At 43.3% G+C, this 26,878-nt stretch overlaps 1 protein-coding gene across 1 annotated transcript in view; it reads left to right on the top strand.

Moving 5' to 3' along the window:
* Window positions 1-26,878, top strand: part of MYO18B (myosin XVIIIB) — a 1,710,199-nt gene that overhangs the window by 1,167,001 nt on the left and 516,320 nt on the right. The window contains exon 35 of the mRNA XM_078665559.1: window positions 12,596-12,748. Within this exon, the coding sequence (XP_078521685.1) occupies window positions 12,596-12,748 (153 nt within the window). The remainder of the gene's footprint in view (window positions 1-12,595; window positions 12,749-26,878) is intronic.

Raw genomic sequence — 26,878 nt, 5'->3', positions numbered from 1 at the left:
TAGGTCCAGGAGTGTACTGACGCATAGATCTGAGAGTCCGATTTTTATACCTAGTGCCTCCTTTGATGTGGGAGAAGTTTTCCCTTTACAGAAATGAATGTAATTTTCTGGTTCCCTGCACTGGACCCAGATTTTCTGGGTGGACAATAGACTAGTGTGAAGTCCTCTGTGTATGCGCTGAGGCAGCCCCATTGAAGTGCACATCTGGTAGGTGACAGCTCCACCCCCTCATCCTGCCAGAGATGGCCCACCCTGCCAACTTCTAGTCCCCCTTTGTGATGCTATCTAGGAGGAATACACTAAGCCCAACTGCCAACTACACCCACTCATGTGACCAGAGACAGGCTGCAGGCACCAAATGGTTAGGAAAAGAAAAAACAATCTTTCTAAAAGTTGCATTTTCAGAATTGTGCCATAAAATCCGATTTTACCATCACAGAGGGTTTTAAATTACAATTCCTCAGAGACCAAATTACTTGCTCCCAAACAAGAGTTGTCACTTTTTAAATGTTATAAGGTAACCCAATGTTATCCAATAGGAGAGGTAGGACTTGCAATAGTGAAAATAAAAGTTTAAGGGTTTTTCACTACAAGGACCTTTAAAACGTTAAAGTACATGTCCATATTTATAAATACACTGCACCCTGCCCTACGTGCTTTTTAGGGCCTACCCATTGGGTAATATATCTACTGTAAAAGAAGGTTTAGGCTTGGCAAAAGTTTTTGATTTTGCCAGGTTGAAACGGTGGTTTAAGAATGCACACACATGCTGCAAAACCAGGCCTGGGACATATTTTAAAGGTCTAGTTAATTGAGTGGCACAATCATTGCTGCAGGCCCACTAGTAGCATTTAATTTACAAGCCTGAGGTACCGTACTATCACTTTACTAGGGACTTACAAGTAAATTAAATGTGGCAGTTAATTGTAAGCTGATTCCACCATGTTTAAAGGAGAAAGCAGAAGCACTTTAGCTCTGGCTAGCTGAGTCCTAAGGCCTACAAATACACAAAAAAGAGTGAAGGCAACATTTTTGAGGGAAGATAACAATGAGGCTGACAAGTCTAACATCCCCATAATACAAGACCTTTGGTCCACCTCTAAAATTGAAGAAAAGCTGAATGTACGTTGGGACACCCACATCATGATGCACTGAACCAGTGCCTTCAACTATTTGATTCTCAAGTTGCCTGTACACATTGGGAAAATCTTCAAGTGTGCCAGATTTTTGCAGTCATAATTATAGGAGTAGACAAGGTAAAATGGAGCATCTGGAGCACAGTTTCATTTGACTGTGAGGAAGCAAAATGTTTGCAGCAATCACACAATCACAACTTTGTGGGTATTCACAAAAGTGGAAGCATACTTTGAGTTTCCAGCAATATGTAGGCATACAAGGTTGGTAAAGTTTTTAGCAGAGGAAATTATTTCCTCAAATTAAATAAAATGGAGGTGCTTTTGACAAGGGGTAATTCCTAGCCCCTTGATTAGTTGTCACCTGTGGTCACGAGCTGCCAAAGTATCGCTTCACTGAGAACCAAGGAAGAAAGATGTGAGACACCGAGGAGTCATGTTGAAGTGACACTTTTATTTGTTAAGGTAAAACACACCAATAAATGCATATCATTTCTCTATCTAAGCAAAAGGCCATTAAGGAGCCTGACTTCACTCCGTCAGGATTAAAGCCACATGATTATTTCTATAATACTGAAAAGGTTATAAAACAGACTTGAATAAAACAGGCGTGAATAATGGACAATTGGAAAATGGCGCAATTGGAACCAGTCAAAGAATCAAACAAGGTACAAACACACAATGAAATTCTAGTGCCTAGAGGCAAACCATTCTAAAGTAAAAATAAACATTTAATATATCTATATTCTAAGAGGCCTTAAAAATGCAAGGAAATGGGTGGAGATGAAAATACTGCGACTAGTCAGAGAGAGAGAGCTAAAAAGCAAAAAGGTTATCTGGATTGGGAGTTACGACCTGAGAGATAGGCGTGATGTCCCAAGTCAGATAAGAATGGCCGGCCGCGAGGACGACGCTGTGCAGAGCACTCGTCGAAGTGTCCTGCCCTCTAGGCGGAGTGTCGGGCCTGTTATACCTATTCTGATAAAAAAATGGTCAGACCGCACTGACGTAGGTAATGGCGCAGGTGCTTGACCGCACGCCTACAGCATGACCACACGCCTACAGTGGTGGTGCTAAAGTCCTGAGAACATTGAAGTGGCAGGCCAGGATGTCAGGTGTTTGGGTGGGTGGTTTATTGTGCCTGACCGCAGAACATAAACAAAGGATATACGAAGCGTACCTGTCTCCAAAAATACATGTGAGACCGGAACCTAAAGGCAGGCGTTGCCATCACAGGGCGCTGCTGCGGTCTCATCTGCGAGGCTTGGAACATTGTATATGTAAAAAATTAAGCGAACAATACTTGTGAAATGTCAAGGGCGTACCAGCTGGGCCCCCGTGTGTGGGTGTGAAGCACCTGTACTTGTAACTGTGGAAAGTTTCTGTGGTTCTGTGGTAGCCTAAGCTATATCGCTGTGTTGTGCACAAAAAGAAATGTATTTTCATGAGCATCGGGCCTAGTAGATTTTATCGTAAAAAGTACCTTGAGGCAGTGGGCCTTGGCTTAGGCCTATACACAGGGATTCCGGGGGGTGGGGGGGTGTATGTGCTACTCCTGGCTGACTGGGCACGGTGGGGATGGTCAAGCCACCTCTGGACATTAAAACCCTCCAACACTTTAAACAAAATAATATAGGTGCATGTGCTACTGCCCATTATCAATATATAAAATCTTTATTAAGAACAATCTATCACTCAGTGCAAGTTGGAAAAAGACCTATAATCTGTAGGAAATTCTCTTTTTGTATGGTCCTCCCTATTCGTTTCTGTAATGATGCTGCTGTTTTTTGACTCAGTTTAAACCAAAGGGGTTTTGTCCGTTCTGGGAGCCTGGCAGGACGTCTAATACATTTTTTCAAAAAAGTTACCTGGCCACCAATTTCAGTACTGCTAATTAATACTGCAGATTCGAAATACAACACAAAAAATCATTGTACTTTACTTTCATATTTGTATTGATTCGACTTCATTTTAAACAACTATTCATCACTCGTGATGCATGGGAGGAATACACATTTCATTCAGTAATTATGACACCCTCACTAGAGTCCCTCGCAGGTCTGCGAGGGACCAACATTGAATGGGACTCTAGTGAGGGTGTCATAATTGAAATATACCTCGAGAGCGAACTTTTATAAAAAATGTTTTTCCCCCAGTCTGCCTGTCATAGTGCCACATAGAATTTGAATTTTGGCAGGCAATTGTTGAAATTTTGGACTGGTGTAATTAATTAATGCAAATACAACAGTGTTTTGTCTTTGTTTTTGACTTTCTAATATGTTTTTGTAAAAAGTTTTTCATATAATTTTGAGTCGCACAATATACTGAATGAAATGTGTATTCCTGCTATGCATCTAGAGTGATGAATATTTGTTTAAAATTAAGTTGAATCAATACAAATATGAAAGTAAAGTACAATAATTTTTTGCGTTGTTTTTTGACTCAGTGCACTGGGGCACTGCTAACCAGGCCCCAGCGCATGTGCTTCAACACCTAAATCATGTTGAAAATGGCTACACTGCTTATTGGCATATATAACATATCTAAAATTCCCTAGTGTATGAAAGAGTAACCAAGGCCTGTAAGTTAAATGCCACTAGTGGATTGCAGCAAATATTGTGTCACCACTAAAGGGACAATGCAAAGCATGTGTCCAGGCCTGCCCCTGCAGCCTGGGTGGGTAGTTTTAAAACTGTTGATTCAAATTTGCAAAATAAACCTTTTGTAAGGCCTAAACCCTCCTTTTTAATACTTATAAGTATAACAAGGCTATACTCACCTATAGGGCAGGGCTTATTGTAGTTCAAAAGCATGGCATGCATACTTATATTTTACATGTCCTGGCAGTGAAAAATCTCCCAAGTCGTTTTTCACTGTGGTAAGGCTCTCTCTCCTCTAGGAAAACACTGGGCTACATTATAACACATCATAATGCTTAACTTTAGTTTGAGAATAGCTAGAAAAATGATTCAAGTACAAATTTTGAAGGTAATTTAAAATCCATTTTTAAGGTCAAGCTAGATTTTGGATGACTTTTTCGAAAATTACACTTTTAGAAAGTTGGCATTTATCTGCATGAGCAATGTGCCTTCCTGCCGCTGTCACCTGGTAGTCGATGGCACCCCTGTGGTGAAACATTGTTCCTAGACAGTGGACAAAGGGTTTGGGTGTTGGGAGATGTTTATCTCTGTGGCAAAATGACCATCTGGACATTTGCCCAAGAAGTTAATTAACTTCAAAGGGTGCCTACTCTGTCAAAGGTAGATGTAGCTCACACTTGGGCTGACTCCTCTATTGTCTTCCGGTCAGCCAGGCAGCAATCCCAGTGGGCGAGGGGCTGATTCAGAATTGGTTTTGAATTACCACAAGGAATTGCCTATTATCAAAGCCACACCTTTGGGTGGGCAGACGGCACAGGTTCTGTCATGTTGGTTTTAATTATAAAGCGGCACTGTGGTATAGTTTGCAGTAAAACACAGAAGAAGTGCTGCAAAAGTGGGTACGGTCATCCCAGGTAACTTGTACCTCATTGCTCAGGGAGCGGCCAGGAGTTTACCCCCGCACAGGCTGGCACTGGTCATAAATGTAGACTCCCCAATACCTACTTAAGAACACCTCTGGACCTGTGGAAGAAAGGAGAATGACAGGAGCTACTGTTGTGATTAGTGGGCAGACCATCACAGGCTGGACCTTTTCTCATGTGTATATAGACCGAGATGTGGATTCCAAGGTTCAATTAGCTGCCCTCCTATTAAGCTACAAGGATGAGCCCAGCTGACCATTTTCTACTTGGAATGCCCTAGGCCGTGCTGGTGGCTTCTCCTGGAGTCAGTCATGCCCCCCAAGAGGTATGGCTAAGGTCCCATGGCCCTTTGATAAGTGTCAGAGTGTACTACTCCTGCCTAACCCTAGACTGGGACCTACCTGCAAGCTCATCCACCGAGAGTGCATCGCCGGTAGGCCTGGCTTCTCAGCAGCTATATTCTTCTCCAAATTTGCAAATCCGGTTCATTGGGCCCGACGCTGACTGGCATCAGACGACATTGAACCCTCTTTTGCTACAGCCTGCAGCCTTGCCCTCATGATATATTCTAACTTCCAGAAAAGAGACTAAGTCTGAAGGGAGAACGCTGTACCAGGCCAGATGCCAAGCAGCACCTGATTGACGGCTTGCTGGACACAAACATCAGGCTTTTTGTGTTCAAAGCCTTTCCCACCTTTATAAACAGCTTCCCCAAGACCTCATCCTTTGCCAACTCTGTCAACCACCTCATCTTTCGATCCAGCTTGCTGCCTTTCCCAACTGAGGAATCTACCTTCTGAGAGAAATTCTAAGTCTGAAGGCAACTCTTTGATCAGGACCTGCTTTGGCCGTGTATCTGACCCACGGACCTATACCTTACTCTTGTCCAGGTCTCGCACGACTAGTTGTCTGTGTTTGTCACTTTGTGCATTTGGCAATAACATATAATTCAAACTTTAAACAAGTCATATCTCTAGTTCCTATTATTGGATTTTTGTTGTTTTGGTCTCATTTTGTTTATTAAAATATTCTCTATCCTGTTGAATGCAAGTAGGATTTCAATAATGTTGCATTTTCAACTTTTGTACTGTTTTGACACTTCTAAATACTTTATAGATTTTCTTGAGTTAAGCCTGATTGCTCTGTGCCATAGCTACCAGGGGTTGAACTCAGGTTTATTAATTTGATTTATTTATTTGAAAAGTTATATATAGCGTGAAAATAACCCGTCAGAGTATCAGAGCGCTGTACAGAGAAGCACAGAAACATTGTACATATAAGAGGATAAACATAAAGAAAATGTGTTAAAGAACATCCAGAAGCGTGGTGATATAAAATAACCAAAATGCTAATTCATTGGGAGACCCCGGAGAAAAACAAGGAATGATAATCATTTAGAGTGTCAACAGGTCTATCATAAGGTTTAAATTGCGGAACCCTTTGCTGGATATAACAAGGATAGTGCCATTATTACATGTGGTGGACAACCATCCACCCTAACTCATAATTCACGTTCTCACAAAACTTTGGATTCATTGGTTTGTTTAAATATTTTTCCAAAAATTATAGGGATCAATCCTTATTATGTTTACAATTGTATGAGGATTGATAAAGCATTGTAACATGAAAATGTTTAACTACAATCCAACGTTGATATGATTGAACACTGTTGATGTTATCAAACCTGTCATCCATAGGCTGATCTTCCCCCAAATATTTTGCCTGCTTACCTCCTCTTTTGGCTGTATCTTTCTGTTGGCCTTAGACCTCTGAGCATTTTACCACTGCTGACCAGAGCTAGAGTGCATGTAATTTCCCCCTAAACATGGTAACATTGGTGTACACACAATTGGCATATTTCATTTACTTGTAAGTCCCTTGTAAAGTGGTATACCATTTACCCAGGGTCTGTAACTTAATGCTACTAGTGGTCTTGAAGCACTGATTGTGCCATCCAGACAAGTAGCCTTTCAAACCTTTCTCAGGCATTGAATTGCAGGGCCTGTGTGTGCAGTTGACTGCCACTTCGACTTGGCATTTAAAATTACTTGCTAAGCCTTAAACTCCCCTTTTATTACATAGAAGTCACCCCTAAGAGGGGTCCTAAGTAGCCCATAAAGCAGGGTTCTATGTAAGTAAAGGTAGGAGACGTACTGTTAAGTTTTGCATGAACTAGTAGTGACAAACACCCACATTCGTTTTTCGCTACTGTGAGACCTACTCCTCTCATAGGTTAGCACTGGGAATTCTTTATAACACTTTAAGCTGTAACTCCGGGTCAGAAAGGAGTAGCTGCATCATATTTTATATCTTGGGAATGGCAATGATAAATCCTCTTTAATTGTGAAGTTGGATTTCACATTACCATTTTAGAAATGCTACTTTTAGAAAGTGGTAGTTTCTCTGCTCTTAATACTCTGTGTGGCTGCAGCCTGCCTCCAATACACGTCTGGGGTGGGTGACAGCTAAACTTTGGGTGTGACAAAGAACTCATCTGATTCATCTGCATTCGGATTGCTCTTCCTGTATAGGAAGAGAGGGGGCTGACACGACTGAACAGGCAGTGTCCTGTTTCCCACACAAAAGGCTAATTACTCCCTACTGATAGTCTGGAAACGGGCCTGGGAAGAAAGGGTCTGTGTGTACTTCAATGACCCTTCTTTGAACTCACCCCCACTTCAGAGGCACAACTAGGTATAAGTACTGGGGCTCTGACCCTGCCAAGACAGTGCATTACTGGACCTGTGAAGAACCCTGCCAGGAGTAAAGACTTATGTACTACAAGGACTGCCACTCTGCTTGACTGTTGCTCATGAAGAACTGCTTTTCTGCTCTGCTGTGCTGCCCTGCTGCCTGCTGATATTTGCCCTGCTGAGGACAAGGACTAGACTTATCTCACTTGAACTCAGAGTGACTCCAAGGGCTTGCTGTCTTGCCCCGTGTTCTGACATCTCATGGCCATCAAAGACTTCTTTCAATCCTGCAACAGTACCTGGAATCTGCCTTTTGTGACTCCTGCCTGCCAAGGGGTGCCATTCCAATCCTGGACCCTAGAAGGTGAGCTTTTGCTGTGCATAACTATTCAAAATAGACACAGTGACAACTTTGTACCGATCTGAACTCGCCTGCATCATAAAGGGGTTCATTGATGAAGCCTTAATTGCCTGCATCGATCGAAACCAACGTATTGAGTCTTTCACTTTGATGCTTCCTGCATCCAAGGTACCTTTTAGCCCTGTATTCGGTCTGCCCTCCATCGCGGTCAACCTGAACTTTGGATTTACCCCGGCTTCTGATTCTAAGCACTACATTTTGATTTATTTATTTAAATATTACATGACTCTAGTTATACTTATTGATTCTTTTGTTGTTTTGGTCTTGTTTCAGTCATAAAAAAAAACTATTTTTCTAACCCTGTGTGGAGTATTTTTGTGGTGTTATCATTGTGTTACTGTGTGTGTGTGTTTCACAAATAGTTTACACTTTGCCTCTTTGGATAAGCCTGACTGCTCTGTGCCAAGCTACTAGAGGGTGAGCACAGGTTATCTTTTATTGTGTATTAAACTTACCCTGACTAGAGTGGGGGTTCCTGTTTGTACATGGTTCATACCGGTACTTTGACAACCAGAAACCCCAGTTCTAACTCACACATACATTGAAGAGTAACATTTTTAAATGCATAGTGGCTCAGTTTAAAGTTAGTATATTTTTATTCTTTAAGAAGCTTGGAGATTTGCCAGTAATGGTACGTAACACACAATGCCCACCATAATCAATGATAGTTTACCTCTATAGGAGCTTACTAACTCACTGCACAGTATATTTGTAACAAAGTTCCCTGACGTGGCCAGTGCGGCATAAAGGCAAAATACTCAGGGGCATATTTTGGAATAGTGGTGCAGTGCAGCTCAGCTCAGCAAATCTCCTTGCTTTGCTGTGTCACTTGGAAAAGGGAAGGAATGTGCTGTATTTAGGGCATAGAGCGCATTCTTGACTTTTCCCCCTGCGCTGGTGCCCTTTTAGCGGCCGAGCACCAACGCAGGCACCCTATGTGTGCTGCAGAATGCGGCATACGTAAAAAGATGAAGTAACGAGGGGAAATAAAGATATTTCTCCTTGTTACACATCTCCTGGCGAGCCATATCTTTTTGGTGCATTCCCAGGTTTACAAGGTCTTAAAAATCTGGTAATGCATCAGAATCCATGGGAGTTGTGTGGGGACACCCACTCAATACCCATGGAACGCCTACCCAAAGCAGAGTAACTCAACACAGCGATTTCCGCTGCATTGCGTTACTCCAGAGTTTTGGAGCAACGTAAAGTGGTCTTGCGAGGCTTTAAAAATGTGGATTAAGGTTTGTGTTGCTCTTGTGCCATGTTGCGTGGTGCAAGAGCGACTCAAACTGGACCATAAATATGGCCCTTAGTTCTACCTTAAAAAAGGTTTAAAAATGAATTAATAAAATGGAATTGGCTGGAAAATATGTTCATGTATTCAGTGAGCTATTCCTGTGAAGACATGTACCACTTGAGAGATACATATTATGATGTTTCTCAGTGATATTTCCAAGAAATTTCATTGTTGAGCATTTATATATGAGGTTTCTTTGATTTTCTCGCAAGGCCTTTTATGTGAGTGTCCTTGGCAACACTCCCACAAGAGTGTATTCCTATTGAATAGTCACTGTGACCTTTTCAAAACAGGAGTTTTCTCTCTGAAGTCTTTCTTCCTGGTACAAGGTATCACATATTCAACACTGAACTCAGTCCTGTTGCTTTCTAATATATCCATATTTAATAAATTATACTACAATTGTCGTGCAAATTGATTTAGTAAACCTGTTCATGGGTATGATATTAAAGATAATGAGGAATTCTGTAATCTTAAAAGTCTCTCCCCGCAGCTAATGTAGTGCGCAGTCATACAACGGCGATAGAAGCGTTTACACCCATAAAATGTAGCGAATACTTTATGGGACCTAATAAAAGACATTTTGGAGTCACTATAGTATTGCTCCCGTGGTACCTTTTTATACACTCTTAGATGCCTTTGTAAATTAGCACCAAGCAAGGTCGGACTGAGAGAGAATATAGGCAGGCACCAAAATAAAGTTGTGGCCATTAAACCATCAGACGGATACAAAGTTGCCCAAGTGTGCAAATTGGGCCAGTTTTCAACTTGTAAAGGCACACTGCATAAGTGTTTTACAAGATACAGAAGTATGCACAGATTTCAGGTTGATGTAGGCAATGTTATTTTTAATATCAGGAAAATCATGGAGTATAAACAGACCAAGCAGATCATAAAACAGGCACCACAAGAACTGGCCCACTCACGGACCTGTCAGTGCAGCCAATCTGGCAGTGCCTGATATACAATTACAATTAGTGCACATTCAAAGGTCTGTGTCCTCTTCGCACTTTTAATAATAGTGAGTTCGAAGTTGTGCTGTTTCATAAAGGCATGAGGGTCTACGTAAAGGACTTCTCTTGTAAAACAATTTCCCGTGCTCATAAATGCTTTTATGCATCGGCTTCTTTAAAAGTTTGTGAATGCTACTGACATGCAAGCTTCCGGATAGTCCTCCAGATCCAAAGACCTGAAGAAAAAAATTGAAAAAAAGATATCACGATTTTGATTTGTCTAAAACGAAAATGGAGGCAGAAGAAAAAAGACCTAGGAGTTAAATGCAATAGAGGTAAAAAGGAGATTGAGGTATTTTATGTCCTTGTCTTCAAAGAATGTGTCTAAATTTTGATGGATTGCTTGAGTGTGCAAGGCTAGTGTGACAAATAAACATATCTCACTACATGGTTGTGTTGGAATTCCTTTGCAACAGCAATGGCTCGTTTTCCCTGCCCCATCAATTCTCCATCCTTTCCTGTTCCCCATCAGTTAGATCTCTGCTCATTCCCAAATAATTTTTTTACCAACCTGACAGGAAGATTATGTTATACTTCTTGCTTCACATTCTTTCTTGAAAATGCTACAGAACAGACAAGCTAGATCTTGTTCATAAGCATTTACTGAAGTATTCCCAACAGAGCATTTGCACAAGAACTTCCAGTTCTTTGCATTTTAGTTTCCAGACTAGTGGCACGCACATGCTGTAGAGGACATACGCCAGTTTGTTTTCCCATGGTCTTCCAGGTTAATCACTCACTTTCTCTGCTACAGTCGTTCACTCATGCATAGTTTTAGTTTCGAAAGCAGTGTGTCGATCCTCTCTTTCCTCCTTGTCGATATTGACCAACTCGAGCCTGGGGCATATTACCAAGCAATAGCGATAATTATCGCTATTGCTTGCGCTATTGCTTGGTTAGAGACAAAAATTTACCGCTGAGCTGCGGCGATTTTTATCGCAGATAAACCTTGGTATTACCAAGGTTTATCGCAAATGCGATAAAAATCGTCCGGAATGCATGAATATCGCTGAAAAGTCAGCGATATTCATGCATTACCAAGCCAATGCTCTTAGCCATGTTATCCACCTCCCATTGGATAACGTGGCTAAGAACTGCTCAGGGCAGGTGTTAGCTTTTGGAGATATTCGTGCTTAGCGCGAATATCTCCAAAAGTTGGTAATAGGAGATAGCGATTTTAGCGACTGTTTCCAGTCGCTAACATCTTGGCACGCCCACTTTGCATGTCATTAGTGATAAATATCACTGACATGCAAAGTGGGGCCCAAGATGGTCGCTATCTCCTACTAGCTGTCGCTGACTGGTGTTAGCGACAGCTAGGTAATAGAGAGATACTTTTATCTCCGCTTTCTTGTCTTTTAAAGCAAAAAAAAGCGGAGATAAACCCCCTTGATAATATGCCCCCTGGTTTTGCAGCAAACTTGCTCAAAGTAGTTTGGCTGGTAGTAAACTTTTGGACACGTGAATAGCTCTTATAACAGCTCATTGTGGGATTTGCCTAGGGCACGACATTGGTAAGAATGAGATCATGAACTAGTGACATTTTTGAACACACAAAGACGGCACACTGCTCAGTGTGAATCTTGGTGAGCGTTAAAAATGAAATTGCATTGAAAATGAAAATTACATTTTGAGGCACAATATAACTGTAAAATGCCAACATTGTAATTCTTTCTCCAACTACTAAAGGAAAAGTGGGAGAAAATAGCTTTTCTTCCTTCCTTAGGATTCTAAAGGAAATGTATCAATTGTTCGCCATCACTTGGGAGGCTGTTGCGACTTGTGAGAAGAGCCACAGTGGCTTCTATCACTGGGGCATTCTCCCAGTAGGCTGCAGTATGGGGATTTGTGGCCTGCTTTCAGAGCTACAGGGGCTGCCATCCCCAACCATCACAACATTGCTCCATTCCAATCGTAGATTCCAGCAGTGTGGGGCTAGTATGAAATGTTTTTCCAGGATAATTTTGGTTTGCAGCCTGGCCCTGCGTGTAAGGTTACAGACTGACCATACAGGTTGTAAAGGTTTTAATTATGGAAGGGACCTATGGGGGAAAACGTCTGCTAGGTGTTAGTCAGTTCCGAACAGCAAATAAAGCTGAGAGTGGGATCTTGGACCTTATGTGCTCCCCTGATGTTACTTTCTTTGATCTTATTAGAGGACAAAGCATGTCTGATGCAATTTTTGTATCTCTATACGTATGGTGAAACGGGTGAACTATACATTTCAAAAGAAATATTCCTGTTTTATCCAATGCATTTAGTTCGAGGATAACTATTGTTAGTGCAACAAGTTTCAGATATATAGGGATGGTCAGTTTATAAGGTCAGCTGCTTGATTATTTGTATTGTTTCATTCATTCACTAAATTCTTGGCACCCACTTCTAATTAATGCTAACCTGCCTCTGGGGAGATGCAATAACTTCAGTATTTTGTGTATTCACAACATTAATCTATGACCATGCAATAGTTGGATACAATATGTTTAGACTTCTAATGAAAACTGTCTTTCTTTAGATTGGTCACCGAGACTTTGACGTGGAGAAGCGTCTCCGCCGAGACCTAAAGAGGACACATGCCCTTCTTGCAGATTTGCAACTTCTTCTGGCGACAATGGACAACCCGAGCCAACCACACAACAAGGGAGAGATGGAGAAAGTACAAGCACAGGTTAGAATACTTATCCACATATATATCTACGGGTTAGTACCATTATTGCATAAAGTCAGTCATGATTTCTAAATGTATGAAGCAAATGACGTCCACCTCCAGGAGTTTCAAATACTTTATCTTTGGTTGTGCCAGTCATAAGATTCCTAAATTATGATTGTACTATGAAAGCTGCAACAATGTAAAGTTATTGCAACCTAAACATTAACTAAACATATAGTTTATGTTAGTCTTTGTGAGAAAATAGGCACATGATCAATTACTTCTCTTTGAGAATAGTGTTTATTCATTTGAACGACATTCTGAAAAATTGCAGAAAGAGTTCAGTGTCTCACTACTCATAGAAGGATCATTTGCAAAATGACTTGTTTGATTGATTGACAACATATATTAAGGCCTAATTATGATGTCAGGTGGACACCTCTATTACAATGCGACCACACATGGAGCAGTTGCATACTCCCATTTGTCTACGGGATGTTGTGCTGCGGCTGTAAACCGGCCATAGCACAAGCTCCCATAGACAAGTGGGAGAATCTGTTCATCCCTGCACTGCGTGGCAGGCTCCTCAGGGTGCCTGCCACACGGTGTAGGGACTAACAGGGGGCACTATAGGTGCTCCCTTGGCCCCCAACTGGAGGCTGAAGTTTGAAGGGAGCCCTGCTAGGGGCCCCCAAATTCGCTGTCTGACAAGCTTTCCATGTCGGAAAGTCTGACATGGAAAGCCTGTTGGAAACTGACATCGTAATCTCACGGCAGAAATGCCATCCATAGGGATTACGGGCAGGCCACCAACTGGCAGAAGGGCTCCATGAGCCCGTTAGAAGCCAGCCGGAATGACTGGCCGGTTTCACTTTTGACTGCCTGCATCGTAATGCGGCGGTCGAAACTGAAACCGTGATGATACTGGGAAAGCCTCCAACCTGCGGTTGGAGGCTTTCCGACTCTCATCGTAATAAGGGCCTTAGTGCTATTAAACCAAAAAGGGTCACTTTCTGCTCTGGTCCAACTTCTAGCCTCCTATTCCTCATCCCCTCTGCCTTGCTCTGCCTTGGTCTCCAATTCTCTTTACTTACTCTTCTCTTTTTTCCTTTCATTTATTTCTCGACTCTCTTCTTTTTCTCTCCTCTAAATGTATGCTCTTCTATTCTTCTTCTCCCACTCATCAATATGATATTTTACTTTGACATCCACTCATATGGTTCTCTTTTAAATATTCTTTCTCACTTATTATTCTGCCTCTCCCTAATGTTTTAATTATCTTTGTTGCTATACTCACCCACCTCTCCTCACTTGCTTTGTATCTCTCTCTCTCACTGTCTCTCACTCTCACTCTCCCTCTCCCTCTGTCTTTCTCTTTGGTATCTCTGCAGTTTCTTTTCCATATATCTTGAAATTTATGGAAGTATTTATCATCTCTACCCTTTCTTTCCTTCTGTACCCTATCATTTTTCTCTTTTCTCTCCCCTCATTTTACCACTCTTACCCTTCCTACAGTTTGTTATTCTTCGCCCATCACTTATCATGTATAATTATGAATTCCAGATATGTCAATGCATTATGAACGTATTAGAACCCTTGTTAACAGTTGGCCAGAATTAGGTGCAAGACAACTGGGGGGCTGGAATCTTCTATTCTGTCAGGCATCCCGCACCAACCAGTGGCTATTCAGAGTTTTTGCACAAAATGGGGAATAGCTGCATAGATCTACAAACAGCATTTTTTCCATTCCGAGGAGAAACATGCGGCCATAATTCAATTTAAGATACAGCCCATGAGGTCATTCAGAGATATGCTTCTCGTTAAAATACGTAGGTTTAAAACTTCCATAGGAAGAAGTCAACGCTCACAGTGCAACTGCCTCAATATGTAAATCTCTTTCCACTGATTTACAAAATCTAATCACACTCATCGCCTTCAAGAAGCACCTCAAGACCCATCATTTCTTATAATTATTTTTCTAATACTGGCCGGAGAATCCTATCATACTCCTGGGATCTCTAATTGCCTTGCAGATTGTTTTGGAGACTACTACTATCCTCTGTTACCCCCTGATGCACTCCCATGTGCTTTATGAAATATCTTACTCTAAAGTTCCCCAGGACCTACTTTGTCACTGCACATCATAGATATTCCTCAAATACATCAAACAAATATGCAAATAATGCACTTTGTCTCATTTTACCTATTTACTGTAAAATATGGTTTATTAGTTGGGAAGAATGTGAATCCTTCCCAAATAATAAGTCCAAAATCATGTCAAGTTAAATACAGTCTTGGCACATCAATTGGGACTCAACTCCTGCTATTTATTTTACACAGAGTAGACAGGCTCAACTAATGAAAGTGAAGTATTTAGCAGTACCAAAACAATGAAAATGTCAAAACACAACACAATACAAATCACACAAGCAATTTCTATGAAGAACAATATAAAAAGAAAAATGACACAAAAATGATAAAAATCTAAAAAAGGGTACAGGTGGTGTCAATTTTTAAAGTTTTTAAGTTATAAAGCACAAGAAACAGCATTTCATTTATTGGTGTGGTTGTCTGGGATCTAGGCACAAGCTGAGCTGACCTTTATGCACTGGAGTCCAGCTAAGCCTGGTGGGTCAACCTGGTCAAAGATTTTACCTTGGATTTTAATCCTTTTTACAGATGTAGAAATCCTACAGTTCGTAAAGGTTCAAGGCTGTATCTGAGGAATCCTCTCTAAATTGAATAGCTGTTGGACCAGGTTGCACTCAGGCCATTGGTTTTAATGGGAAAAGTAATTCTGCCACAGTCCTCTTTCCAGCTGAATACTTTTCATACATTCGCCCAGTCAAAGTTTTTTCATTGGAACTTTTTGGAACTCCAAAACCTCCAGCGATACAAGCCAGGAAGCTGTAGATCTTAGTGTGCATTGAAGCCAGATACCTATGTTCCACTAAAAAGCTCAAAGTGGGACCAATCTGATTATCTAGCCCATCAAGGTCGAGCCTTGGCTCAACAGCCTTAGGTAGTTTGCAGGGCCGGACTGGGAACCAAAACCGGCCCTGGCAAAGTGCTCGGCCGGCCCCCCCGGCTCCCCTGGGCGGGAGGGGGGCGAGCGCTTTGCCAGGGCCGCTTTTCAGCCGATTTTGTTACAGGGCCGATTTTGCAGCTATGCTGCAAAAACGGCTCTGCAACAAAAACGGCCCCCAGGGCCCAAAACCGGCCCCCACCCTTGCAGCCGACCGGGGGATTGCCCGGTGCCCACAACGGCCAGTCCGGGCCTGGTAGTTTGTCCTTGTCCTCCGGAGGTCCAACATTTTTTAAATCCCAACTTTTTCTGTGTTTTAGCAGTTCTTGTTGGTCACTTTTAAGGTTGTCAGGACTGCAGACACTGGGCTTAGAGTCCAGGATCAAGTTCAGCAGAGCACTTCAACAGAGTCCAGTCAGGGTCCACCTGCCAATGATCAAACCGTCAGGCCAGGTAAAGGCCTCTCGCAACATTTTGTGTCCTTCTAGCCACAGAGGAGATCCGCCAACTAACCTTTGAGTCCGGGTTATAAGTGAGAGCAGGTTCTGTCCTTCCGGTCCCCTTACAGATCACAAACAGCAGGCTACTTCATCTACTGTTCTTCAGCGGGTTCAAATGTGTTCTGTAGAGCTGAGAATGAGGTGCTACATTTGAACAGTAGATTATATCATTAACCAACGGGTAAAAAGTTCCGAAGGGCAGACAATTCCTATTTTTTAGCACATCCTGTTTGCCTTACAGCAAACCATATCACAATGTGCCGCACTCCGGAAAAATCAATATGGCAGAACCTTTCTGCCCCTTGCAGCAGCTTGTGATCGTCTCAAGGGTGTGTCTAGCTTAATAGCAGTTCCACTTTACCTAGCCACACCAAATTGGTTCTGGAACCAGCTTCCCTCCCCCGTAGGTGGAGTCAGGATAGCTAGAGATCAAAGGGCCCCTCTTCTTTTGGTTTCACTTTACACCAAACAAGTGGTTCCCAATCTGTGCCCCGTGGCTCCCTGGTGTACCGTCAAAACTAACCTGGGGAGCCACACACCAAGCATTTTAATGCATTTAATGTGAAGTGTTTGTTGGCTTTAGTTAAACCAAATTAGACTTAAACACATGATGTTGATAATTTGTAAGTTCTGGCTGGACTGTTCCCATGAGGCACAGGGTCAGACTGATTTGCATATGGCCATGTCTGAACTGGGGTGGCAGAGTGGGCTAAAGAACGGTGATGGATTAAACCCAGATCTGTTGACTGGGTGTGAGTGTTTGATTGGTTCAGATGCTCCGTCCATCACCACCCCGCTTTGTTCGCCATAAGTTGGCAGGGTATGCTCAGACGTGAGTCCCTTGCTCACTTTGCCACTGGATTCAAGCAAGCTTGGCTGAAGACGGCTGAAATGCCAGAAACCGGTCCTAGGAAGCTTGTTTCCGGTCCAGGGAAAGCATGGCTTGGCAGTTCGGGCTGGACTGTTCCCATGAGGCACAGGGTCAGACTGATTTGCATATGGCCATGTGTGAACTGGGGTGGCAGAGTGGGCTAAAGAACAGTGATGGATTAAACCCAGATCTGTTGACTGAATGTGAGTGTTTGATTGGTTCAGATGCTCCGTCCATCACCACCCCATCACCACCTCCTTTTGTACCGATGATTTGTAAGTGACATGCCTAAAGTTGTAAATGTAGTGCTTAATTGATGGCATTTCGTCCTCCATATTTCACTGGATCCCCACCTTCTAACACTCCCAAAGTAAGTGGAAGACACCTGATTTATTTTGTTAAACTTGTTGATAGTTAAATTATTTTCCAAATGCATGTTACGTATGTTATCAGGATAGTAAAGTTGTTTTGTCTCTCAAACACACAAAGTGTTATTAACTATTGACGTGTACTTGAATCATAGGTACTTCCATTACACATTTCTTCCATTACACACACATTTCCAGACAGACCTGCTCTCTCCATGAGCACTGGGAAGTGAAACCCATATATGTGCTAATGCCAACATTTGGAAGCAAGAAAGAGGGATGTTTAAAAAAAATCTGATGAATGTATGTGGCTTGCATTGAATTGGAGGTAATTTTAGGGAGGAGACCACTAAAATAAAGCGGTATTTTTAAAAAAAAATTCATGAGTCACCCTGTTGACTTGAGACACGCATGGCATGGGTAGAAATTGAAGTGCATGCAGATATTCTTCAAGTGCAGAAATACTTTGGCAATGGGGCCTACATGCATAGGGGTGCTATCTAGTACCGTAAGTGGGATAAAAATGTTTGAGTTGGTTCTCTAAAAAGACATGGGCAAGATGTGTAACTAAGAATATTTTATTTAAGGCGCCACCTTCGTAATAATAAACACTGCATATATGATTATAATACCATCATCAGCTTAATCCCAATTATTTTCAGGGAGAAAAAAGGAAGTACTCCCAAGGCCAGGCTTACACCCTCCTCCCTCCCCCCATTCCCAAAAAAAGTAACATAGTGGGGAGCCGCAGCCAACAACCAATAGGTCAATGGAGCCGCAGGTCAAAAAAGTTTAGGAAACACTGCACTAAAGTATGAATAGGGATGCTTCACCATGGCCTTTTTCAAGTTCCTGGATCCTCCCAAATGGCCCTTCCTAATATACGCTCAACAGCATACCTCACATCCAAACCATCCTTATAAAACAAGCATTGGCAAAGCCAATTGATCTTGCCTATACGAGACCTGTTGCCTTTGGCAATGTGGTTTTGCCATATTGTATACCAGTGTGGCTGCTGTTCAGCATGGCTAAAAGCTAGTGGTGTGGAGTGTCCTATAGTGGATTGGGGCGAGTGGGGTAAGTGGAGTGTTGTAGACTAGATTTGTTGGAATAGAGTGTCATAGAGTGGAGTAGGACAAGTAGAGTATTGTAGAGTTGAGTAGAGTTCAGTGGCAGAGAGTGTCATAGAGTGCAGTGCCATAAAGTGCAGTGGAATGGGGTGGATATGGTGGAGTGGTTTGGAGTGCAATGGGGTATTGGGGTGAATTGGATTGGAGTAGATTGGGGTGGAATGGGGTAGAATGGGTTGAATTGAGTGGATTAGGGTGGATTGGAGTGGACTGGGGTGTGTTTAAATGGGGTGAGGTGGATTGGATTGGGGTGGATTGGAGAGGGGTGGAATAGGTTGGTTTGGGTTTGGGCAGATTGAATAGAGATGGGGTGGATTGGATTAAAGGAGGGTATTTTGGAGTGGGGTGAATTAGAGTGGAGTGGAGGAGGTGAATTGGACAGGACTGTAGGGGGATTTGGTTTGGATTGGGCTGGGTTGGATTGGGGGAGGTGGGTTGGTTTGGAGTGGTGTGGATTGGATTGGATCGGATTAGAATGGGGTGAGGTGGGCTGGGGTGGATTAGGGTGGGGTAGGATGGATTGTGATGTGGTGGGGTGTTTTTAGGGGAATTGAGTGGGGTGTACTGAACTGGAGTAGGGTGGTTTGGATTGGGGCAGAGTGGGGACGATTGGAGTAGAGTGGGGTGGATTGGATTGGACTGCAGTGGAGTGGGGTTGACTGGAAGTGATGGATTGGAGTGCGGTGTATTGGATTGGAGTGGGTGGATTTGACAGTTGTGGGGTGGGCTGTAGTGGAGTGGTATGGAGTAGAGTCAATTGGATTGGCGTTGGGTGAGGTGGAATGAAGTGGACTAGATTTGATTGCAGTTGGGTGGATTGGATTGTAGTGAGGTGGGCTGGATTGAGTGGGGTGGATTGGGTGGTGGTGGATTGGATTGGGTGGGGGAACTGGATGGGCTGGGGTGGATTGGAGTGGAGTAGATTTGCTTTGGCTGAATTGGGGTGGATTGGATTGGAGTGGATGGATGGGACAGGGGTGGGGTGAATTGGATTGGGGTGAGGTGAGGTGGATTCAATTGGGGTGAGGTGGATTGGATTGAGTGGGTGGATTGTTCCGGATTGGAGTTGGCAGATTGTTTTGAATTGGAGTGTGGCTGATTGAGGTGGGGCAGATTTTTTAGATTGGAATGGGGCTGATAGTTTTGGATTAGAGTGGGGCAGATTGTTTTGTATTGGAGTGGTTCAGAGTGTTTTGCATTGGAGTGGGGCAGATGGTTTTAAATTGAGTGTGGCAGATTGTTTTGGATTGGAGTGGGGCATATTTCTGGATTTAGGTGCTATTTTTGGAGTGGTTCAGAGTGTTTTGCATTGGAGTGGGGCAGATGGTTTTAAATTGAGTGTGGCAGATTGTTTTGGAATGGAGTGGTGGATTGATTGGATTGGAGTGGGGTGGATTGAATTAGACTGCATTGGGGTGGATTGCATTGGTGTAGGGAGGATTGTATTGGTATGTGGTGGATTGGATTGGAGTGGGGTGAATTGGGGTGGGGCTGGTGGATTGAGGTGAAGTGGATTGCATTGGAGAGTGAAGTGGGGTGAATTGGGATGGGGTGGGTGGATTAGGGTGAGGTGGACTGTATTGGAATGGGGCAGATTGGAGTGGTGGATTGGAGTGGGACAGATTGTTTTGGATTGGATTGGGGCTGATTGTTTTGGATTAGAGTGGGAAGTTTTGGAGTGGGATTGATGGGGTGGGGCAGATTGTTTTGGATTGGATCTGGGCAAATGAAGTGGAATATATTGAAGTGGAGCAGATTGTTTTGGATTGGAGTGGGGGAGATTGTTTTGGAGTGGGGCAGATGTTTTTGGATTGGAGTGGGGCAGTTTAGAGTTGGGCAGATTGTTTGTATTGGAAGGGGGCAGAGTGGAGTGGGGCAGATTGTTTTGGATTGAGTGAGGCAGATTGGAGTGTAACAGATTGTTTTGGATTGGAGTGGGGCAGATTGTTTTGGATTAGAGTGAGGCAGATTGAAGTGGGGCAGATTGAAGTGGGTATATTTTTTTAGATTTTAGTGGTACAGATTGTTTTGGATTGGAATGGGACAGATTACTTCTGGATTAGCACTGAGAAGTTTGTTTTGTTGTGCAGCAGATTTTAGTGAGGCAGATTATTTTGGAGTGGGGCAGATTGTTTTAGATTGGAGTGAGGCAGATTGGAGTGTGGAAGATTGGAGTGGGGCAGACTGTTTTGGATTGGAATGTGGCAGATTGTTTTGGATTGGAGTGGGGTGAATTGGAGTTGGGCAGATTGGAGTGGAGTGTATTGGGAGGATTTGAGTGTGGTGGATTTGAGTGGTCGGGGGTAGATTGGTTTGAGTGGGGCAGATTGGTGTGGGGTGAGGTGGGTGGATTGCCGTGGATTGGAGTGGGGCGGATTGGAGTGGGGTTGGGTGTACTGCACAATTATGTGTTAAAACATCATTTCAGAATTTACACAAAATAAAGAAACAAGGTTGCTTTGCAAAAAAACAATTCTCCTCTTTTGAGAACAGCGACCATGAGCAAAAACAAAAGAAAACATGAGTGCAAAGTGAGTAAAGAAGGTTTGGCAAAATAGAAAATAAATCTTTGCAATTTTTTGTTTGGCCTGCTGCGCATGTTTTTTCTCAATCACACACCTGTTTGCAGGGCACTAAATGTTAAACAGAACAAAATAGTACCTCAATCACTTTAGGAGCAGCAGACAGGCACTGATTAAGTTGAATCAGTCACTGCTTGGTCCCTGCTCCACAGAGAGGAATGGAAATGATTTTAGGCCTGCCTTGATGAATTACGAGACTGTAAAGGAGAGTGCCATGCAAGCCAGCCAATGGTAAGCAATGGGCGGCTCCAAGCCCATTTTGCTAACAACAGTGCCTTGCAAATGAGACGTATGCACTAGCGCATTCTCACGCTGGTTCGACCCTAAAAAGGCCCAATCCATTGTCTCTGCTCTGGGAGCAGTTTCACACCTTCTCATGGGGTGCAACACTGTCAGGAAGAGCTGCTGCAGACAGGTTGATGCTAATTGTCCCACTGTACTCTCTGGCAGGAAAGGTATACCTTCCTAAAAGTCACTTTTTCTGTACATTTATCAGACATCCAGCTCCAACATTGGTTTATATTTGTAATAAATATTAAATACTGTGATTCAATTGACTCTTTATCTTTTCCTAAGCCAAAGTTACAAAAAGAGACAAAGCCACAGCATTTATTCTGTGAAAATAGCTTTTGGAGGCTAGTCACACCAATTCTTAATTCTTACAAGTGCAACATTTAAGTATTAGTGATGGCTTATGTGATATTTAAACCTGGGTTTCCCTTCTGTCAAAGTTTTTGCAGGTCTGCCTGAAGGTTTCAAAGCAGCAGCACGCAGGCTTCATATGCTACCTCGATGTATTTTTCCTTATCAGCCTAGTATATGGCAGAATAAGATTTAGAGTCCACAGATGACATCTATCTTCCATGCCATGTGTGCATTTACTGCACCATATACTATGACCTTACTGAAAAGTTAAATATGCAGAAAGGGGTTTAGTCAATGTTTTAGGTGTCAGAACATGTACACTGGGGACCGAACAGCAGTGCCCCAGTGTGCAGAGTTTAAAAACCAGCAGTGCCAGTCCACAGAAAATAGGCATAGTCACACATTTGCTTTTATTCATTTTTACAATTATTATATAATGCACACTAGACACAACAAGGGTTCTTTCCGTAAAGCAAATGTACATGACTGTAATGAAAAGAGAAACTTAGAGTTGTGCATTGTCCAAAGATTGGTATGATACGATATCATTACAGGAGGAAAGACATATAATTAGTTTGAAATCAGGGGTCTTGAAAGATTACACATGGACTAAGTAGGAAAATCAATATGTAATTGAGATATTCTTTGTACATGTCTTTAACTGCATGCGCCTCTTTGCAATCTTTTTAAATCAAAACTATAAGCTACAACGAAGCAGTATTGGTAAGAACACACACCTGTTAAATACAAAAATATTCACATTGCATGTCCATGGCTCTTATATTAACTATGTAACTGCCATACAGAAGATCTTGTCTTGGGGCTCACATTGATGAATCTGTTGCACCTGGTAATGCACAGCATACTTCAGGCATTATAGCTGTCTGACCCATTTCACTGAGGAATCTACTTCTGAGATACAATTCAGCATTAGAAGTCAAGGGGCCAAGCACACCGGTGAGCTTAAGAAAAGCTGGTTATTGTTACTGCTCTGCAGAAAATACTTTTGTGATTAGGTCATTATTCCACAAGAAGAAAGTGAAAGTCCCGCTCCTTAAAACTTGGTGTGGAAAAGAGCAGGGTGGCTCCTGCCTTTGCTCAGCGGGGATGAAAACGTTTTTTTTATTTGCAATCTAGGACTAGCCTGTCTGAAATGACAAAGGACCTTGAAAAGTCGAGCTGACTTCTTTTTCGTGTTTCATTCTTATTGAAGCTAAAGAGTTTTCAGACACTTTCTTCTAGAGGTCAAGGTAATTTTGGGGGAGGAAAGTTGGGCTATTGTAACTGTGAGAGAAAAGAAAATAGGATATTTAGTTGCAAGGACTTTCCAAGTGGTAGTCAATTGTCTAACACAATTTCAAGTCGATATTGCGGAAACCTCTAGAGCTTTATAGAGCATCTGACATAGTAATGCAGTGTTAAAGCGCTGTTTTACTATAACCCAACTTTATGGTGCATAATTTATGGACCTCAGAAGAAAGAACAGCTGAGTTGGCCCTTCTGGCATTCAGAACCGTAACTTTCAGATTGCAAACAAATCCTAATACTGAGGCCTTCATGATTAGTCCCCCGCATTTGGGTGCAGTGATACTGGGTGGCCAGAATCTCTGATTCCATTCAGTACCCTCACACCTAAATACTGGCACTAGAGGGCCAGAATCTTCGATTCAGAATACTGGCAGTAGAGGGCCAGAATCTCCGATTCCGAACAGCACCCCAGCACCTAAATACTGGCACTGGAGGGTCAGAATCTCTGAATCCGGACAGCACCTAAATACTGGCACTGGAGGGCCAGAATCTCTGATTCCCGACAGTACCTCGCACCTAAATGCTGGCACTGAAGGGCCAGAATCTCTGATTCTGGACAGCACCCTCACACCTAAATACTGGCGCTGGAGGGCCAGAATCTCTGATTCCGGACACTACCTCACACCTAAATACTGGCACTGGAGGGCCAGAATCTCCGAATCCGGACAGCACCCCTGCACCTAAATACTGGAGCTGGAAGGCCAGAATCTCTGATTCCGGACAGTACCTCGCTCCTAAATGCTGGCGCTGGAGGGCCAGAATCTCTGATTCTAGACAGTACCCTCACACCTTACATGCTGGCACTGAAGGGGCCAGAATCTCTGATTCTGGACAGTACCTCGCACCTAAATACTGGCACTGGAGGGCAAGAATCTCCAAATCCGGACAGCACCCCAGCAACTAAATACTGGCACTAGAGGGCCAGAATCTCCGATTCCGAACAGCACCCCAGCGCATAAATACTGGCACTGGAGGGCCAGAATCTCTGATTCCGGACAGTACCTCGCACCTAAATGCTGGCACTGAAGGGCCAGAATCTCTGATTCTGGACAGCACCCTCACACCTAAATACTGGCACTCGAGGTCCAGAATCTCCGCATCCAGACAGCACCCCTGCACCTAAATACTGGCGCTGGAGGGCTAGAATCTCTGATTCCGGACAGTACCTTGCACCTAAATACTGGCACTGGGGGGCCAGAATCTCCGAATCCGGACAGCACCCCTGCACCTAAATAGTGGCGCTGGAGGGCCAGAATCTCTGATTCCGGACAGTACCTCGCACCTAAATGCTGGAGCTGGAGGGCCAGAATCTCTGATTCTGGACAGTACCCTCACACCGTACATGCTGGCACTGAAGGGGCCAGAATCTCTGATTCTGGACAGTACCTCGCACCTAAATACTGGCCCTGGAGGGCAAGAATCTCCAAATCCGGACAGCACCCCAGCAACTAAATACTGGCACTAGAGGGCCAGAATCTCCGATTCCGAACAGCACCCCAGCGCCTAAATACTGGCACTGGAGGGCCAGAATCTCTGATTCCGGACAGTACCTCGCACCTAAATGCTGGCACTGGATGCCAGAATCTGTGATTCTGGACAGCACCCTCACACCTAAATACTGGCACTGGAGGGCCAGAATCTCTGATTCCGGACAGTTCCTCGCACCTAAATACTGGCACTGGAGGGCCAGAATCTCCGAATCCGGACAGCACCCCTGCACCTAAATACTGGCGCTGGAGGGCTAGAATCTCTGATTCCGGACAGTACCTTGCACCTAAATACTGGCACTGGGGGGCCAGAATCTCCAAATCCGGACAGCACCCCTGCACCTAAATACTGGCGCTGGAGGGCCATAATCTCTGATTCCAGACAGCACCCCAGCACCTAAATACTGGCACTGGAGGGCCAGAATCCCCTGGACAGTACCTTGCACCTAAATGCTGACACTGGAGGCCAGAATCTCTGATTCCAGACAGTACCTCGCACCTAAATGCTGGCACTGGAGGGCCAGATCTCTGAATCCGGACAGCACCCCTGCACATAAATACTGGCGCTGGAGAGCCAGAATCTTTGATTCCGGACAGTACCTAGCACCTAAATGCTGGCACTGGAGGGCCAGAATCTCAGATTTCGGACAGTACCTCACACCTAAATGCTGACACTGGAGGGCCAGAATCTCAGATTTCGAACAGTACCTCGCACCCAAATGCTGGCACTGGAGGGCCAGAAGTTCTGATTCTAGACAGCACCCTCACACCTAAATGGGTATACTCGAGGCTAACAATCTATGTTTCCAGCCAGTGTCCCTTTTCCCACTTCTGTCAGCAAGAGTAAGTGTAGTTAGGAACCTGTATCAAGACCTTTTTCTTTCTCCTGCTGCCTGTAGTGTTGGGTGTGTGTACCAAAGACACAGAGCCAGGTAGATGTACTACGCCTAGTCTTATTGCACAAATCCCCCTTTAATATCACATTTATTCCTCAACTTCTTGGGGGGCTTGTTTCCACTCATGCTGTCCTTGCTCCATTCTCCATTTAAGGGTCCTTTTGCTCCTCTTGCTTCCTGTTGCTTACCATATCTACATAGGAAGTGATATTCAGTGTCCTAGATAAGGACATAGTGGACCGGCGGGCTCTAGTGTCCCTGTTCCAAGACATTGGCTAATGACACAATAGCAAAAGATTTATGTGTGAAATTGATAATATAAATTAGGTCCATTTTGTGCCAAGAACAGATCTATTTTGAAAACCCTCAACTTTTCCATGTGACTTTAACCTGAATAATTAAAACTCACTGGCCTCGTTTTCAAGAAATGCCCCCTGCTACTCACATCTCTAATTTCAATCATGATTTTTCATGTGCTTCTACACTTCTGTCAGACACTAGGGGCCATATTTATGAAAGGGTTGCGTCGCTTTTGCACCATTCAATGGGGTGAATGCACGATACAACCCTTGAATGCAATTTATCAAGCCACACAAGGCCACCTTACATGGCCCTGGGTGGCTTGATACATCCAGAATAACAATACAGCGCAATCAAAAATGTATTCTTCAAAATGTGTTTCTTGTGGACTTGCAGAACGAATCATGCATAAAAAATCATGCATACCAAATATGAAAACAGGCAGCAAGTGCAATAAAAGACGATTGCATGCTACAGTATAGTGCATTCAGTGCAAACACAACACACAGTAAAGCACATCTAATACCACATACAACGAATCACCCAACACAATAACTCCACATTAAGCACATCTATCTATGCAATACACTAGACAAACAGTGTACTGCTCAGTACTTCTACCCTGATCCGACCTTATCCACCCAGCACCTACCATTTCTATATAGCACACATTGTACAACATCCAGGACCTCTACACAGTAACCAGCACACATAAAGATCCCACACAGTGCACCACTTCTGCGCAGCATTGTCTACAACAAAATACCCCAGAAGACCTAACACCACCAACATATAGGCACAGTACCTCACACACATAGTACAACATACACAAAGCAATCAGCACTTTTATAGAGCGCGCAGCATACATATATGGCACTCAACCCATCCACTCTACACTTTGCAAATCAGCACAGAAAAGTGCACATTTTTAAGGTAACACTGCAGATGTAAATGCATTTCAGTAAAGTCATATAGAAGTAGAGCCTATTGAGCAAACAGATAAAAATTTTCACATGCACACAATAACTGACAGAGC

This window comes from Lissotriton helveticus, chromosome 11, assembly GCF_964261635.1.
Source record: "Lissotriton helveticus chromosome 11, aLisHel1.1, whole genome shotgun sequence".
Lineage (NCBI taxonomy): Eukaryota > Metazoa > Chordata > Amphibia > Caudata > Salamandridae > Lissotriton > Lissotriton helveticus.
Note: the sequence above shows the minus strand (reverse complement) of the source record. Positions and strands in the feature narration are given on the sequence as shown.